The sequence below is a fragment of the Sturnus vulgaris genome, chromosome 1, assembly GCF_052056855.1.
Source record: "Sturnus vulgaris isolate bStuVul1 chromosome 1, bStuVul1.hap1, whole genome shotgun sequence".
Classification (NCBI taxonomy): domain Eukaryota; kingdom Metazoa; phylum Chordata; class Aves; order Passeriformes; family Sturnidae; genus Sturnus; species Sturnus vulgaris.
Window position 1 is genome coordinate 63,773,015 of NC_142243.1, and position 14,752 is coordinate 63,787,766.

General features: G+C 39.7%; 1 protein-coding gene and 1 long non-coding RNA gene across 2 annotated transcripts in view; one reads left to right on the plus strand and one right to left on the minus strand.

Moving 5' to 3' along the window:
* Nucleotides 1–8: 8 nt before the first annotated feature.
* On the plus strand, nt 9–14,275 carry LOC148225263 (uncharacterized). Its single transcript, XR_015804939.1, has 3 exons — nt 9–1,913; nt 6,210–7,119; nt 11,836–14,275. It is a non-coding gene; the product is annotated as an uncharacterized LOC148225263 (long non-coding RNA).
* The window catches only part of CTDP1 (CTD phosphatase 1), a 99,301-nt gene continuing 89,210 nt past the window's right edge, over nt 4,662–14,752 (minus strand). The window contains exon 13 of the mRNA XM_014877703.2: nt 4,662–5,693. Coding sequence (XP_014733189.2) covers nt 5,552–5,693 — 142 coding nt within the window. The 3' untranslated portion in view covers nt 4,662–5,551. The remainder of the gene's footprint in view (nt 5,694–14,752) is intronic.

Genomic DNA, 14,752 nt, shown 5'->3' on the forward strand with positions numbered 1-14,752 from the left:
GAGCTTGGATCCAAGGACAGAAAGCAAAAAGCAGAGGAATCAGATGGAGTGTTCTTCATTTGGTATTCAGTGTCAAGGAAAAGAAAGCTTTTCTGTGGGTTGCAGCTATGAGATTATGAGAGACAAAGTTGAATTATTAAAACATTTATTCACCCAAGGACATGTTGAGCTCTCTGAGGACCAAACTCATCCACTTAATTAAAACAGAGAATCTCCCAAGCACCATTTGTATTGGAACTAAGTGACATATTTAATACTTATGTCCTGAAAGGGTCATACATACCCATAGTGGTAGATCTGAAAAGATGAGAAGCTTTTCTGGCTTCTTGCTGTGTTCCCTGTCAGAAAAGTGCCAGTGCCTGGTCTGAAGGCAGCATGAGGAGGAGGAGGCTGTTGCCTAAGGGCTTTGCCCCTTAAAATTGATCAGTAGCAATGGTTGTTTGTGCTTCAGCAAGAACAGCTTGACTGGTTGTGAGGGAGCAGCAACATCTAAAATCTGACAGGCAGCCTGGGGGACTTAGAGATGTTGGTTTCCTGTAGAGGAGGGAAAGGAAGGAGGACCCAGCTCTTCTTGACAGCCCTTAGTCAAGGTTTCTCCCTCTTGATTACTGTCAGTAGAGATCTGTCACTGCAATTCACTTTCCCAAGGCTTCCTCTGGCAGATGTAGAAGGGACAGAAGAGAACTGCACTGCTCTAAGAGCGGACTTAGAGAAGGATGGGTGTTTTGTCATCGCCTATTGAACCTACATGGCTTTGCAATATGGTTACTGTCTGCCAGCTCTGGTGAGAGTTTGGCTCAGGAAGATGGCAGTGGTGCCTCAGGAGGAAGGTCTGTCTCTGTTCTGCTTCCCAGTCTCCTGGCAAGACGTGCTGACTCATGGAGGAGTGCTCAGTAGAAGAGGACAGCACATGGAAGGAATGTGTGGACACAGCTGTCCATCCCACAGATAGGGCAACAAAATGCACTTTTACCTCTGTTGTTTCAGGTTAGCACCTGCTCTACCTTTAAAGTGCCTCTAAACCCACCCAATAACTAAGTCAGTCCAGCTTCATTTTGGGATGGAGATCTTTAGAAGTGCCATTATATATTTCTATCTACCAGATATGGCTCCTTGTCTTTTCAGGGAACAGAGTTAGGATGGAGTGTGGAAAGAAAAGAGAATTAATCACCTTCTGCCAAGGGAGCTCTGACTCATGGGGTGGCAGCACAGGCTCTGTGGGCTTGAGACTTGCAGGGATGAGAACTCCAGGGGATTTAAAAGGGCCTGTGCAAGTCAGTAATGTCAAGTACTGCAAACACATCAAACCGACCCTCTGCTCAGTGCACACGAAAGAATCTGAGTCAAAATCAGCCTCCATCTCGCCAAGTAAATGATCTGAGTGCTCTGGGGTATGTGGTCTATGCCAGCCCCACTCTCCCCCGGGATCAGGTCATGGGGCATTTCTGCCACTCTCCAACAAAAAGAGAAAGTCACGACGAATGAGAAGTGAAAGGAATGATTTGCTGTACCAGAAACAGAGTTTGCACAGAAGAGGGCTTGGCTTATAGTTCCTGTCTGTTTCTCCACAGTTCTAGCAATCCTGTGGGCCCTGAGGAGATCCAGGAAAGCAGCTGGCCTGGTTCTTGGGGACAATGATTCAATAGCTGCTGGAAATGATTGAGTTGATCTCCATGGGAGGCCAGACCAGAAGCAAAGATTTTCCTATTTATGGTTATGAGCTGTATGACACTGAGGAATAAATTCCTAGAAGAAAGATGTTCATTTTTCCACATGGAAGCACTCACACCTAGCCTACAAAAAGGCAGTATTTTTGCTTATCTGTGCTATTTGTTACTGCTGTTATTACAGTCATCTCTCTCTCAAAGCCAGGACAGCAGAAGGAGCACGGGCTATGCAGCCTATCAGGACAGGTATGTATGCCTGCTGTAGGTGATGCTCCCTGGGGGATTGGATACTGCTGCCTCCCGTTCCTGTGAGAGGCAAGGGAGAGGAGGCTGAGCCAGGTGCTGGGCTCCAAACACTTCTGAAATGACAACAGAAGGTGGGATTGGATAGGAAAAACAAATGTATAAAAAGCTTGCCTGCAGGTAGTGAGAACAGGGAGTCTTCTCATGCTGAATTTTCAGCTACATGACGAGATCCCCTTCCTTAACAAGACCACTATGTATTGATTCTTCAACTTGTCACCTGCTGCAATGTTCACTGTAGTAAAATTAGGCAGAGCTGAGAAATCTTTAGGTACAGCTCCAGGTTTGTGTATGTGTATTTTCACACTTGTAAGACAGTCACCTATTCCACAAGCAGTATTGCTTGAAGAAGGAAAATTGAGACTTCCCATCCTTCACAGAGATGTTACTATCTAGCACTAAGAAAACTTGAAGCCTGCTTCACACATGCACAAACACCAACAGTGAAAGTGTCTGCATGCTTGGAGCTTTTTGCATCTCAGTGCTAAGCAACTGCTGCCTTGTCTTCCCCTGTCCCCAGCACAGGCACAAGGAGAAAAGCTTGGCCACTATGTGATGCTTTTTGCTTTAATCACCGGTCCCATTACATCCCTATCCCTGGAAACATTTGGGGCTAAGTTGGACCAAGCTCTGAGCAACCTAGTCTAGTTAAAGATGTCCCTGCTCATTGTAGGGAGAATAGATTATGTGACCTTTAAAGGTCCTTTCCAACCCAAACTATTCTATGATCCTCATCAGATCTGTGATGTCTTCTCATTCTCTTAAGAACTGGTGAGGACAAGTCGAGAAAGTAAAACTGTTGGTCTTTAAATCAGAATGATGGCTCCTACCAGTTCTTAAATAACCATGAGCCCTTAGGAGCCATCTTTCCTAGCCAGCAGTGATAGTACACACTTAGAAAACTTGAATGAAGCAAGGTGCCCTTTCTGTGCTCATTTCCACACCTGGTACCCTTTCAGAAACCAGTGAGTTCAACAGTCTCACTGGGAATCTGGTCACCACTTCAGTTGTTAGAGTGCCTTGCTGGCAGCAGTTCCTTGCTAGCTACCTAATGAATCTACCTAATGTAGGGCAAGAAAACAGCCAAAATATCTAGGTCACTTAATAAAGAGTTAAACTCATTTCACAAAGCACATTTGTTGCTTTTCCTAGGATGCTCCTGCACCTTCAAAAAGTGTAAGCTAGTGGGAGTGAGTGACAACTTCATACATCCAGACTTCTTGCTGGCAGGTTAGAATGGGCATTTAACTCACCATCTATTAAATCTTCAGTTCCCATTTCTCTCTCCCACCTGTGCAGAGACTGGTGACCAGTGCACTCAGCACAGCCACCTGACTGAGCAGGATTCTTTTCAGCAGAAAGCAGGCTTGATGCCTTCTGGGCTGCTCTGGCAGTAAGCAGACCCTCCCTGTGCTAGGTCTCCCCTACTCCAAGGACTGGAGGGCAGGGATTGTTAAAAGATACCGGAGTGCTGATGGCTTTTAGGACTCCTGCTCAGACCACCCCTTCCCACCAGTTAAGCCATCATCCATGAAGTAACACGGGGAGGAAGATAGAGCCTTTCTCACCCCAGAGCTTGTCCACAGAGAACCCCCCCCCAGGCACTGTGAGGCAGCTGTGGTGCCAGGGATGCAGTACCCAGCAAAGCCTGGCTTTGCTCACTGGCTGTGTTTACACTCAGAGCTTAAATGCTGCCCCAGAGTTGCGTGACTGGCAAAGACCATTACCCAGAACAAGTCTCTGCTGAAATTTGCGCTGTCAAGTCATTTGCAGCATCACAGTGACCCAGAAAGCTGATGTTATTTCCCATTATTTCAAGTGGAGTTTTAAGAAAACACAAAACATGCCCCACAACCCCTGGAATTCTAGTATTTAATTGCAAGGAGTCGTCCTCTGATAGCTGAGGATGATGAATTCAGGTTGCTGTAAAAAAAGAAAATATTTTGACTTGCCATTTTACAAGCATTAGTCTTCTTCTTTTGTTATATGATGAAAAGTCACTTGGAGACATCCTGCATGTTTACATGGAGAGCTACAGCAGGCAGAGCACTGTAGCATTCAGCTGTATGGTACCTGTGTAAACATCCAGGAAGCTGAGCATTTTCCCACAAAATCCACTATTTTTGTCTGTGGATGCTGACTTTGCATTCTGAAGTGGAAAAGCAGTATTAATCTGAAAAGGCTCTTGTATTTTCTCAGTCTTCCTTTAACTGTCATTATGAAGCTTTAAAATTAGAGTGCTATTTGTAAAGCAGCTAAGATTCTACTGAAATTTTCTGTTTTACTGCTAAGTGGAAAAATGAAGTATTTCTGCACCAGAATGTACTTCCTTTTAACCATGACATACAAACTAACGAGTCTTCTTTTGCAAACATATTGCTTAAAGGATTCAATCTCCAGTTGCTAACAATTGAGAATAAACCATGGTCCTAGCCACAGAAATTCAATACCAGAGCAACAACTCTTATAGTAATTTCAGAGGCCCATCAAAGACACCTGAGAAAAGTCAGGTGTTAGAGTCCATTAATCTTCTGAGCCAGTGTTTCTCTTCTGTCCTTCAGCTACCTGCCTGAATCTACAAATTTGCACCTGCTTTCAATATTTTTCATTACTTTCATGCAGAATAAAGGAAAGATAATACAGAAAAGTGCCTTATGTTTGATGGAAGGAACAGGAAAGAGAAACAAAGCATACAAAATGAACCTTTATTAAATGAAAGAAAATCTGTTTTGTGGGTCAAATATGAAATAGAATATACAAAAACTTTACATCAGGTCTCTTGTCAAAGAAATTATATTCTATCTAGACTGAAGTAGCACTTGTTCTTCCCAAGACAACATGAAAGGGTGAATATGCATCTTGTGGCAGTACAGGACCACATAGTCTGCTGTGCTAAATTTCTGCTTACAGAGAAGGCAAGTTAAAAATCTAAACAATGTCTCTAAAGAACCCAACTATTCAACAAAGTAACCTAAAAACATGAATGTTGACCACTGTGTATTCTCTTACAAGCAAATGACAGGTGGGTCAAGTGCAGAGTTCACAAAGCTTGCATATCACATTCTCTGTTTCTATACAAATATAAATAGTTCTTTTTTATTTCAAAAATCCTTTTATATTTGATAGCTTTATTTGTGGAAAAGGATGACCAGTTCACCAGGTTCCTGCTGTACTACCCAGACAATTCCATCTCCTTCATCTCCTCCTTTTACGATTGTAACCCATAAACCACAGCCTGCAATATTTTTAGAAACTTGATGTCTGTTTAATCACAAATCTTTGTACCACTGTTCTGTACATGAAGGTTCTGCAGAGCTCCTAACGTGTCTTTGGCATAGCACACCATGTCCCATTGCATACTTTTTTTTTTTGCTTAAAAAAGTATATATTCCTTTAGTAAAACAACTTAAAAACATCTATTTCCGATTTTGTAAAATAATGTATCACCTCTTGAGTTGCTTTGCAAAATATACACACACATTTTGGAAAAACATTGAGTACTGACATAAGGGACTCATCTGAAGTCCGATCTGTTTATGAGAAGTAAAATATAATTACAAATTCTGTCTTCTGCATGAATCTCACATGAAGTCGTTCAGTTCAGCTTCAAGTGCTGCTGCCATTTCATCTGCTTCAGAACTGCTTCCTTCCTCATCTTCATTGCTGGATTCTTTACTGGATTCACTGGCAGCATCATCTTCATCCAGTTTGCGTTTGTGACCCCTGGAAGGACAGACAGACACAAGGCCCATGAATGGAGGTGTCTCAGTGCTTACTGAGATATTCATATTCAACATGAGAGAAAGTGAGGCTAAAGGACTCATCTTTTTTCAGGCCTAGACAAAAAGTACAGCACTTGCTTTTACATGAACTAACAGTAGCCAGTTCACACAATTAATATTTTAATTGCTGTTATATACTGTCATTGGTAGGTGTAAAGAACAAAGTAGTGTTAATTTGTTTCTTCCATTCTTCTGAAGAAAGTATGAGACTGTTTGAAAATAATGAGTAGATTTACATTCTTCTTGCATCCCAAAAGAAAGAAGAAAGCCATTGTGTGATAGAGATATTACCAAAAATATAAATGTTGTTACACAATTCTGAAATATTCAAGTTTCTGGTTTTTTAATAAAAATAAAACTCTAACTGATTAACCAAATCTCACTGCACCAGCATCTACACTTTCATGTTTCCAAACTTTGGGGTCTCATCCTTCCCTTTTGTGTCTCTTTGGATTAGTACTGCCAGGCTGAACAACACATTTCTTTGCATCTCTGGAGAATGAACCAGTTTAAACAGGAAACTGATGTGCACCATAGCCTGCTGAAAGAATCATGTTCCTGGCTCTGAAGGATCTCCAAGGAAAATCTAACGCTTCAACTGGGATGTAGCCATAAGCAAAAGAATTTGGATTTGTGGAATCCTAAAATCTCTTTTCCTTGCCAAAGGGAATTTTACATCAGACATGTACTTCTGAGACAAAAATAAAGTTGAGATTTTTGCATTGCACAGAATTCATAATGAGATGTAGAAACACCTTCAAAATCCTTCTGGATAATTATATTCAAATTTCAAGCAGAAAAATACATGTAGAGGGGCAGGCATCTCTCAAATAACTTTCCTTGCTGGGTGGGGTTTCAATTAACAAGAGAATGCACCCACTTGCAGTCATGAAAAACTAATAAAATGATCTATCTATTTTAGCTAAAAGCAGTAATATAACTGCTGTTAATCCTTTTACTTCTGAGAGCACAGAGAAATAGATATAGCAAGAAAGAAAGACCTTTGATAAATACTAACATGAACTATACATATCCAAAAGAAATAAAGGCAAAGATCAACAGTCAAACTTGTGAGCTTGAAAGCAATGCTGAAATAAAAAAAATTATTTATACAGACACTTTTATTTCTGCTTTCCAAGAAAGAGGAATGCTCATTAGCCCACACTGCTTGGTTTTTGGGCTGGTTGATTGACACCTGACCTGCCCTTTTCTCAGCTTTTCAGGGAGATGGACAAGGTGTGGTGGGAAGCCAGAAGGGATGGGAAGTGAGCAGTACTATGTTCCATCTTCCCCTTCTGCTGCAGGTGTGGGACAAAAGAGAGGCTGCTGCTGCTGCTTTACAGAGCACTACCTCCCACTGGTGTCAGGTGGGTTTTGCTGTCCAGCATAGGGTGGTAGAAGTAATATTCCTGGGAGGCAAGGCTGAAACCCTGGGATACACTCTGGGCTCTAAACCCCTAACAAGGAAAAATAAGATGAAGTGAATGTGGTACCTGAATACTTTGCTGCTGAAACTCAAATGTGGTGTGCTGAGGGAGTTTCAGGGCACTAAATGCAGCCTAATTCACAATAAAAAGCAGTTTCTCAAGCATAACAATGATTATTTCCACACAGCCTCTATTAGCACGCAGTTTGGAAAAGGAAGCTCCCCTGCTTAAAATGCCCAGTTGGAAGAAATCTCAGCACATTTTCATTAAAAGCGACACAAATGTATGGAGCCTTAACAACACTTGCCGACTTTGTGATGATTTCAGCCTTCAGAGCTACAGCGCTATTTCAGGCATTAATGATACTATTAGCAAAGAAAAGCTAATTGGGAATTAAAGAAACCTCAAACAGTCTGACTCAGCAAAAGAAGAAACGAGTAGTGCATCTTTAACAAGCAGCAGATAAGAAGTACACAGGCAGTGTGAACTGAGAGATAAAGCCATGAAAGGAATCTATATCACAATGCTTGCAGCTGAAAATATTTGTATTCATCTGTTTGTAAGGCTGCATTCATGGAATCTGATGGTATTTGCCCACTGAAAAATGAAATTAGCAAGCTGACAGCTGTCATTTACACATATGAAACATGTACACACAACTGCAGATACTGTATTAGAGGATGTGTCAGGACAAGCAGGCTTTTAGAGCCAGCCCAAATACCCTACGTTTACTAAGATGTAAAATAAATCAATAGCACAGATCACATAGAAAAGAAAAAAAAGGGTCTATGAAGAAATACAAGAAATAACAGCTCACTGAAATAATACCTCACTACCAGTTCATTATTTCTTGAAAGTGCAGAAGAGTCAATTTACTAAATAATTACAGCGAAGACTAGCAAAATTATTAATTTATGCAAGAAAGTAACTTCTAAAATTTCAATGTACTTCACAGCAACTTGATTTCGGTGAGGATAATCAAGAAAATACAGGGATCTGAAATACTTAGTGTGACTAATTAATTACAGAATGAAGTTCCAGCCTATAGAAAGTCTTTCCAGAAACCATAATGGATGCCTCTCCCATATTTCATCCCTCATTCAGTTGTATTAAACAATATCTTTGGAAACCCAAAAATCTGACCATTTTCAGTTTTGTCAGTTCTTGTTATTTCAGCAAGACTAGAATGACAGCTCTGTTCAATCTTGACATGAAGCATTAGTCATTCATGGGGAGGAAAAAAACATGAAAAAAACAAAAAAGAAAACAGCTAAGTATTAGTTCTCTATAGAAAAAAACAAAATCTTTCCTGAATGATAGCATTTTTTTAATTGTGATATAAAAATCTTTCAGTATTTGTATACTGTAAACTGCATCTTCACAAGTATTAAAAAAACATTTAAATGAGTATTATGATATCAAATAAAAAGCTACCCCTGACAAAAATATGGAGGAAGGACATCAGGAACACAGAGCTGCATTTTTTCTTTGTTAATTCAGAAAAAAGAGATAACATTCTGTTATATGTTAGGAATTTCTACCTTCAGAGAAAAAGCATCCTCGTGGCGGCATTATCTATTTAACATAGCAAACGATTTAAAATGTGTATTTTCCTCACTGTTCTGTGCCCATTCTTTGTCATTTCCAGTTTCAGAGCCATAGTGCGTAGTGCTTTGGAGTGGAAAAGTTAAGATCATACAGGATTCCTTCTTACTATTTGGAGAAAATGATTCAGCAGCGTTGCAGGCTTCCACTAGCCTGATTTGCATTTTTATAACGAATTTTGCGTGACTGCTATTAAAAGCCAAACACGTAGATAATAACTGAGTATCTTTAACCTCACATGTGAACAACTGCCAAAACAATGAATGCACAACTTTAAATATCTGACAATTCTGTGAAAAAACTTCTACAATCCAGATTTCCTTTGCATTAAGCATTTTTTCTTTGTAATACAAGGAGGCCACCAGTTCATGTGCTGGAAAAATCCTTTCAAAAGAGAACTACATTTCATAAAATTTTACCTATTTAAATGAATTGTCAAGAGATTTAAATAAACTACAAGTGTAATTCACAATAATACTAAAAATTAAAAGAAAAAACATTTGTAATTATATACATATAAAAGCAGTTTTTAGAAAAATTTAACCTACAGAACACTAATGAGAAATAGTGATATTCTGAATGAAGAGATGGGTTTTATAAAGTTGCAATAGCACAAGATGTATGCTTATAAAAATAGCACAGAAAAATTTACTGAAAATGAAAATTTGTTTAGCTCTTGATCAGTTAAAATGACCACTAAAATCTGATTACGATGTACAGGTTGAATGAAAAGTGCATTCTTATGAATTCACTTTAAATTTAGTTCACTAAGAGAGCCATAGGGAACAAAGTAAAAGACATCCAGTATTTCTTGCTCCTATTATCTTAAGGCCTTAATTTATAATTGGCTGAAAATAATGTTGGAAAAATACTCTTCTTAACTGAAAAGCAGATTGTCTCTGGTTTGTTTTGCATCCCAATGGCACCCCTTTAAGAAATACAGTGCTACATTAAAATAGAAACATCTAATTAGCACAGGAACTCAAAGGGCAACGTAACCCTTGCTTTAAACAAAGCAAACTTAAATCTTTTCCAAACCTTATGTTAAACTTGTAAATGAAAACTACACAAAGTATTTAAATACATGCCCACATATCCTTTAAACTCCAAATACCCACAATCCCTATCACTATTCTGACAAGGAGTAAACCGCTAATTTTTTGCAAGTTGACCTGATTTTTTTTCAATAGCTCCTAAGATCAGTACAATAACAAAGCACAATCTGCAGACTAAATGTATTTAGTCTTTTACAAGCAATCATCTTACAGCATTGACATTACAAATTAAGACTTCAATTTGCTACCAAATACAGCCAAGTTTCTCTCTAATGAGAACACTCAAACAGCAACCGTAAGTAGTTTGGAAGGCAAGGGTTTGGAAAGGGCATTTTGAAACTGCATTGTGCCTTCCAACATCACCACAGCCCTGCAACACAACTTACACTGCCCCTGGCATGCCTCTGAAGCTATATGTGAAAGGTCTGTCCTGGTTTCCACACACACCTAGACCACAGCTTTCTGTAAATTCCTTCCACAATGGAAAGAAGGTGATGTGGCATTTGGGAACGCAACTAGAGTTGACTTCGTTTGACTACAGGAACAAGATAAACTAGTATTCAGATAAACTAGTTCTCTGGCAATACTCTTCAGCTATGAAGAATTAGGGCTGGTTATCCAGCAAAACTCTTCTTCAACCCATTCTGAAGATGCCAGCCCAGTACTTGGCTAACAAGCTTCAATGCCTTGAGCTCTGAGAACACACAAACTGAAAATCAATGTTGTGAGCATTAATATGTTACATGAGACAGACAGACAAGATAATTAAATTTTCAGAGGGATGTTCCAAGTTTTGTGGTTATGTTTATTTAACATGGGATACATGGCAATATCTTTAAGGTCTCTTCCAAGCCAAACCACTCTGATTCTATGCCCATTTATGTACACTTGATACAAGAGTGAGCAATTGTCCATAGCCTGCCTGTAACTCAGGTGTCTACCCTCAGGCAATTTCCCTCATACATCTGTGCAGGAACACTGGATTTTGTGTCCCGGTGCTCCTCCCTGGCAGTAGCACAGCGCACTGCCAGGCACAGAGCCGTGGGAGCAGCAAACAGAACCACCCCAGCACTACTGGCAAGCTGCAGTGTGTGCTTTCACTTTACGCTCCTGCTGGGACAAACAGGACACTACTTAGCACCACAGGAACGAATGCCAGACACCTCATATATCTCCTCAAGAACTCATCCAATGCTGTCTGCAGGATTACAGAACGATCCAGAAATCTAATATGCAGAAAAATGCACTGAGAATGTTCCTTGCACAGCCTTGGGGTGCAGAGAGAGCCCCTGCAATTAGAGGAACAGTGTGCTTTCAACACTCCTCACAAAAACCTCTTTCAGGCACCCACCAACTCCAGCTGACATCTCCAAAGAGTATTTTAACTAACACAACAGTAAAGTGAGAGCTAATTAAATTCTTTACAGCCTCAGTGCCTTTCTGCTTTAAAATTTAGCACACCTGTGCACAATTCCAATGGTGAGAAACTATTCTGGAAACTGAAAACCGTCCTACAACAGCTTTATAGATAGATCTCTAAACTAAACATTCAATGTATATCTAAATTGAGAGTATTTTAAGTCAGGAAATTGCAGAAAATTTAAAATAACACACTGTAGTAATTTCTGGATTTAATAAGGATAGTTTGTAAATTTGCTAAAATTGTCCCATTGATGAGCCTGTGTTTTCCTAATATTCAGAGGAAGGGGAATGTTTAATAACAATTTAATAACAACTCAATTCTGCAAACTAATTTCTGTTATAGGAAGGCAATAGCCTCAGATACTGATGAAGAATAATGTCCTCATTAGAGATCTAAATATGAGTCATTGTTTTAAAGAATGTATGCAATAAAAAAATACGATGAAAAGTGGGAAAAAAAGTAAGGTATATGGGCAATTTAGAAAATTCAAAACCATACATCAAAACAAGAAGTTGGAAAAGAAGCATCATCTGATTTATCTGAGAAGTCAAATTGCCTTCATTTTTCTCACAGGAGCACAATGTGTATGTGGAGGTACTCCCGTGCCAACATAATGGAGAACCAACTCCACTTTGAAGATCCCAGCACTGCAAAGTAATGCTTGGAGTCCTGATTGGATTTGCCAGCATCACTCAGAAAGCACTGAGAACACTCTTCAACGTGCATTATTTGGCTTCTTAAACTGTTAGGATGAAATTTAGCAGATAACTCACTGACTGTGCTAACCAAGAAGGTTGGAAGTAAGATTTGGTTTATGGTGGCTTTTAAAATTAGATATCCATAGATTATCTTAATCTCTGTGTTATGGACTACACCAAGTTATATTGAAAGATGAGTTTCTGAAAGCCTTCAACTCTGATTTCTACTAACTCTTCTCTTACTTTGTCCTTGTTTTCAGTAAATAATTGAGATTAAATTGCAAATAACTAAACCAAACATCCTTCTAGGATGTTCATTCACTGCTTTGCTCACGAGAATATTAACTAAGAACATCTCTGCTTCATCACAAAATATTGAAAATAAGACAAAACACATTGACTCTCTGTTCATACTGGTAGTACTGTCATCTCCACTGAAGCACAAAAAACAGACTTCAAATTCCTTTAAAATGTTGTGTTCTGTGGGCCAAAACGCACTCCCTTTCCACACAGCAGTATTCTTTCATGAAATGCACCAGCTCACTCCTGCCAAAAACGGTCAGACCTTCATCCTTCTCACGTTGCCATGTAATTTAACTGGATAATCCCCAGTTTATTGACTCTGCTGCCTGCCTCACAGGCTGGTAAGCCAGTTGTCCACCGTCTCTGTAGTCAGGTTCCAGTGAGCACTTCCTGCACAACAGTTGGGGAATTGGAGCTGTTGTGAGGCTGAGGGTTACACCGTGGTATCTGGGACTGAGATTGCTTCATCTAGCAACAGGCTGCAAGATTTGTTCTCTGTATCAAACAACATCTTCCTGTAATATTACATTTCTCTACTACTTATTTCTTCATCCCAATGGCAAGACATATTATTATCTTGGTACTCCTCACTTCTTCCTTCCCCAAATTCCTAGCCCTGATAACTTAGTATTTATTTATTTATTTGTTGAAATTGTATGAATATATTTTCATGCATTAAAACAGGCTTTGGAAGACTGTTTTGAAGACACAACTGCATTATAATAAACAGCTACAGAGAACCTAGAAAAAAATGTATCAGCATTAGAAAGTCAACACTTGACTTTGGACAGTCCATTCTACAGGATATTTTAGAAAAGCTAGTAAGTTACAAAATGAAATTACATCAAGGCAGGAGGTCACTTCGTGGTAAAAGAAATTTTCAAAAATTTGTTAGAAATTTGGTCTATAAACTGCTAGGTTTCCATTAGAAACAGAGCGAAGTACTGTCAAGGCTTGGTTTACAAATAAGAAAAATCTAAATAGAGGTTGTAAGAATATCTGCCAGAACCACGTGACTTTTACAGCAGTTTTATGAGATTAACATAGACGATATATACAGCATAAAATACATGCAATACATTTGAAACAGAATGCCACCCATCTTTCTTTTACTGTGCAATTCCAACAAACTCTCTAAAAAGTGGGTCTGCATTCATTCGGATCTCTACAATACTGGGTCAGCGAGCATCACAAATTCAATCTGGATCAAAAGGCATGTGTCAACCCCCAGCCTATATACCAAATGGAATCACACTCCTGAGAATTCCCCATACCTGTTGTTTTCACACCAGCTACGATGTGACAAACGACCCAGTGCAGCAGATCACAGCTCTCCTGGCTCACAGTCTTGATCCCCTCTACAGTCTGCTCTACAACTTTTTCTGTCGTTTCTGGAATAAATTAGAACTAGCAAAGGCAGTTTATACTTGATCTGTACTTTCTGTTGCAAAGCTGCAGTTTTTTTATGATGGTACTGTCCAAAACCCAGGTTCAAGGTATTATGCAGCTGTAGTCTCCTCCATACCACTAAGGAAGAAGGCATCTGAAGGAGAACCAACTCATTATCTTTTAACAGTCCAGAGTAAAAGGCAGATACTGAACCTGTGTCCTGGAGAGTTAATTTTCTTTCCAATAGCCAGTACAGTGTGATGTTTTGAATTCAGTATGAGGCTGATGTTGATGACACACTGATGGCTCAGCTGTTGCTCTGCAGTGCTCACCCTGAGCCAGGGGATTTTCAGGTTCCTGTGCTCTGCCAGTGAGGAGCTGCACAAGGACCTGGGAGGGAGCATGGCCAGGACAGCTGAGCTGAACTGGCCAGAGGGACAGTCCAGACCATACAATGTCATACCCAGCACATAAACTGGATGGAGGTCACTGGACAGGAGAGACTGATTGCTGCTGAGGGAGAAGCAGAAAGATGGCGAGCAGTTGTATTGTGCATCACTTGTTTCCATTAGAGAAATTAAATCTATCTCCTTCTATCCTATTATCTCCATAATATTACAATTATTATGATGCTATTATAATATTTTCTTTTGTTTCAATTATTAAACTGTTCTTATCTCAAACCATAGGTTTACTTTTTTCCTGGTTCTCTGCCACACAGGGCAGGGGGAAGTGAGTGAGTTGCTGTGTGGCTCTTAGTGTCTGGAGTAAAACCATGACAGCATGGTCTTATCCATGTAATGGTATTGGCCATAATACCATTACGATAAAGTACAATTATCAATTTACCTGGATATATGGATGTGCACAAGAGGGAAATGTGAAAAGGTGTTTCTCTGAGCTCCAAATGACTAGAAAGAACACTTCAAACATGTAACAAAAACTGAGACTGCAGTTCTCTTTCTAATTGCTATGTGAGAATGAGATAGCCACACTGATGAAGGGACAGGATCAAGGTCTGAAATGCCAGGCAGGGATAAGACACTTCTCTGACTTTAGGAATAAAATCACTTTACAGGCCATCTCCCAGACTGCCAGAA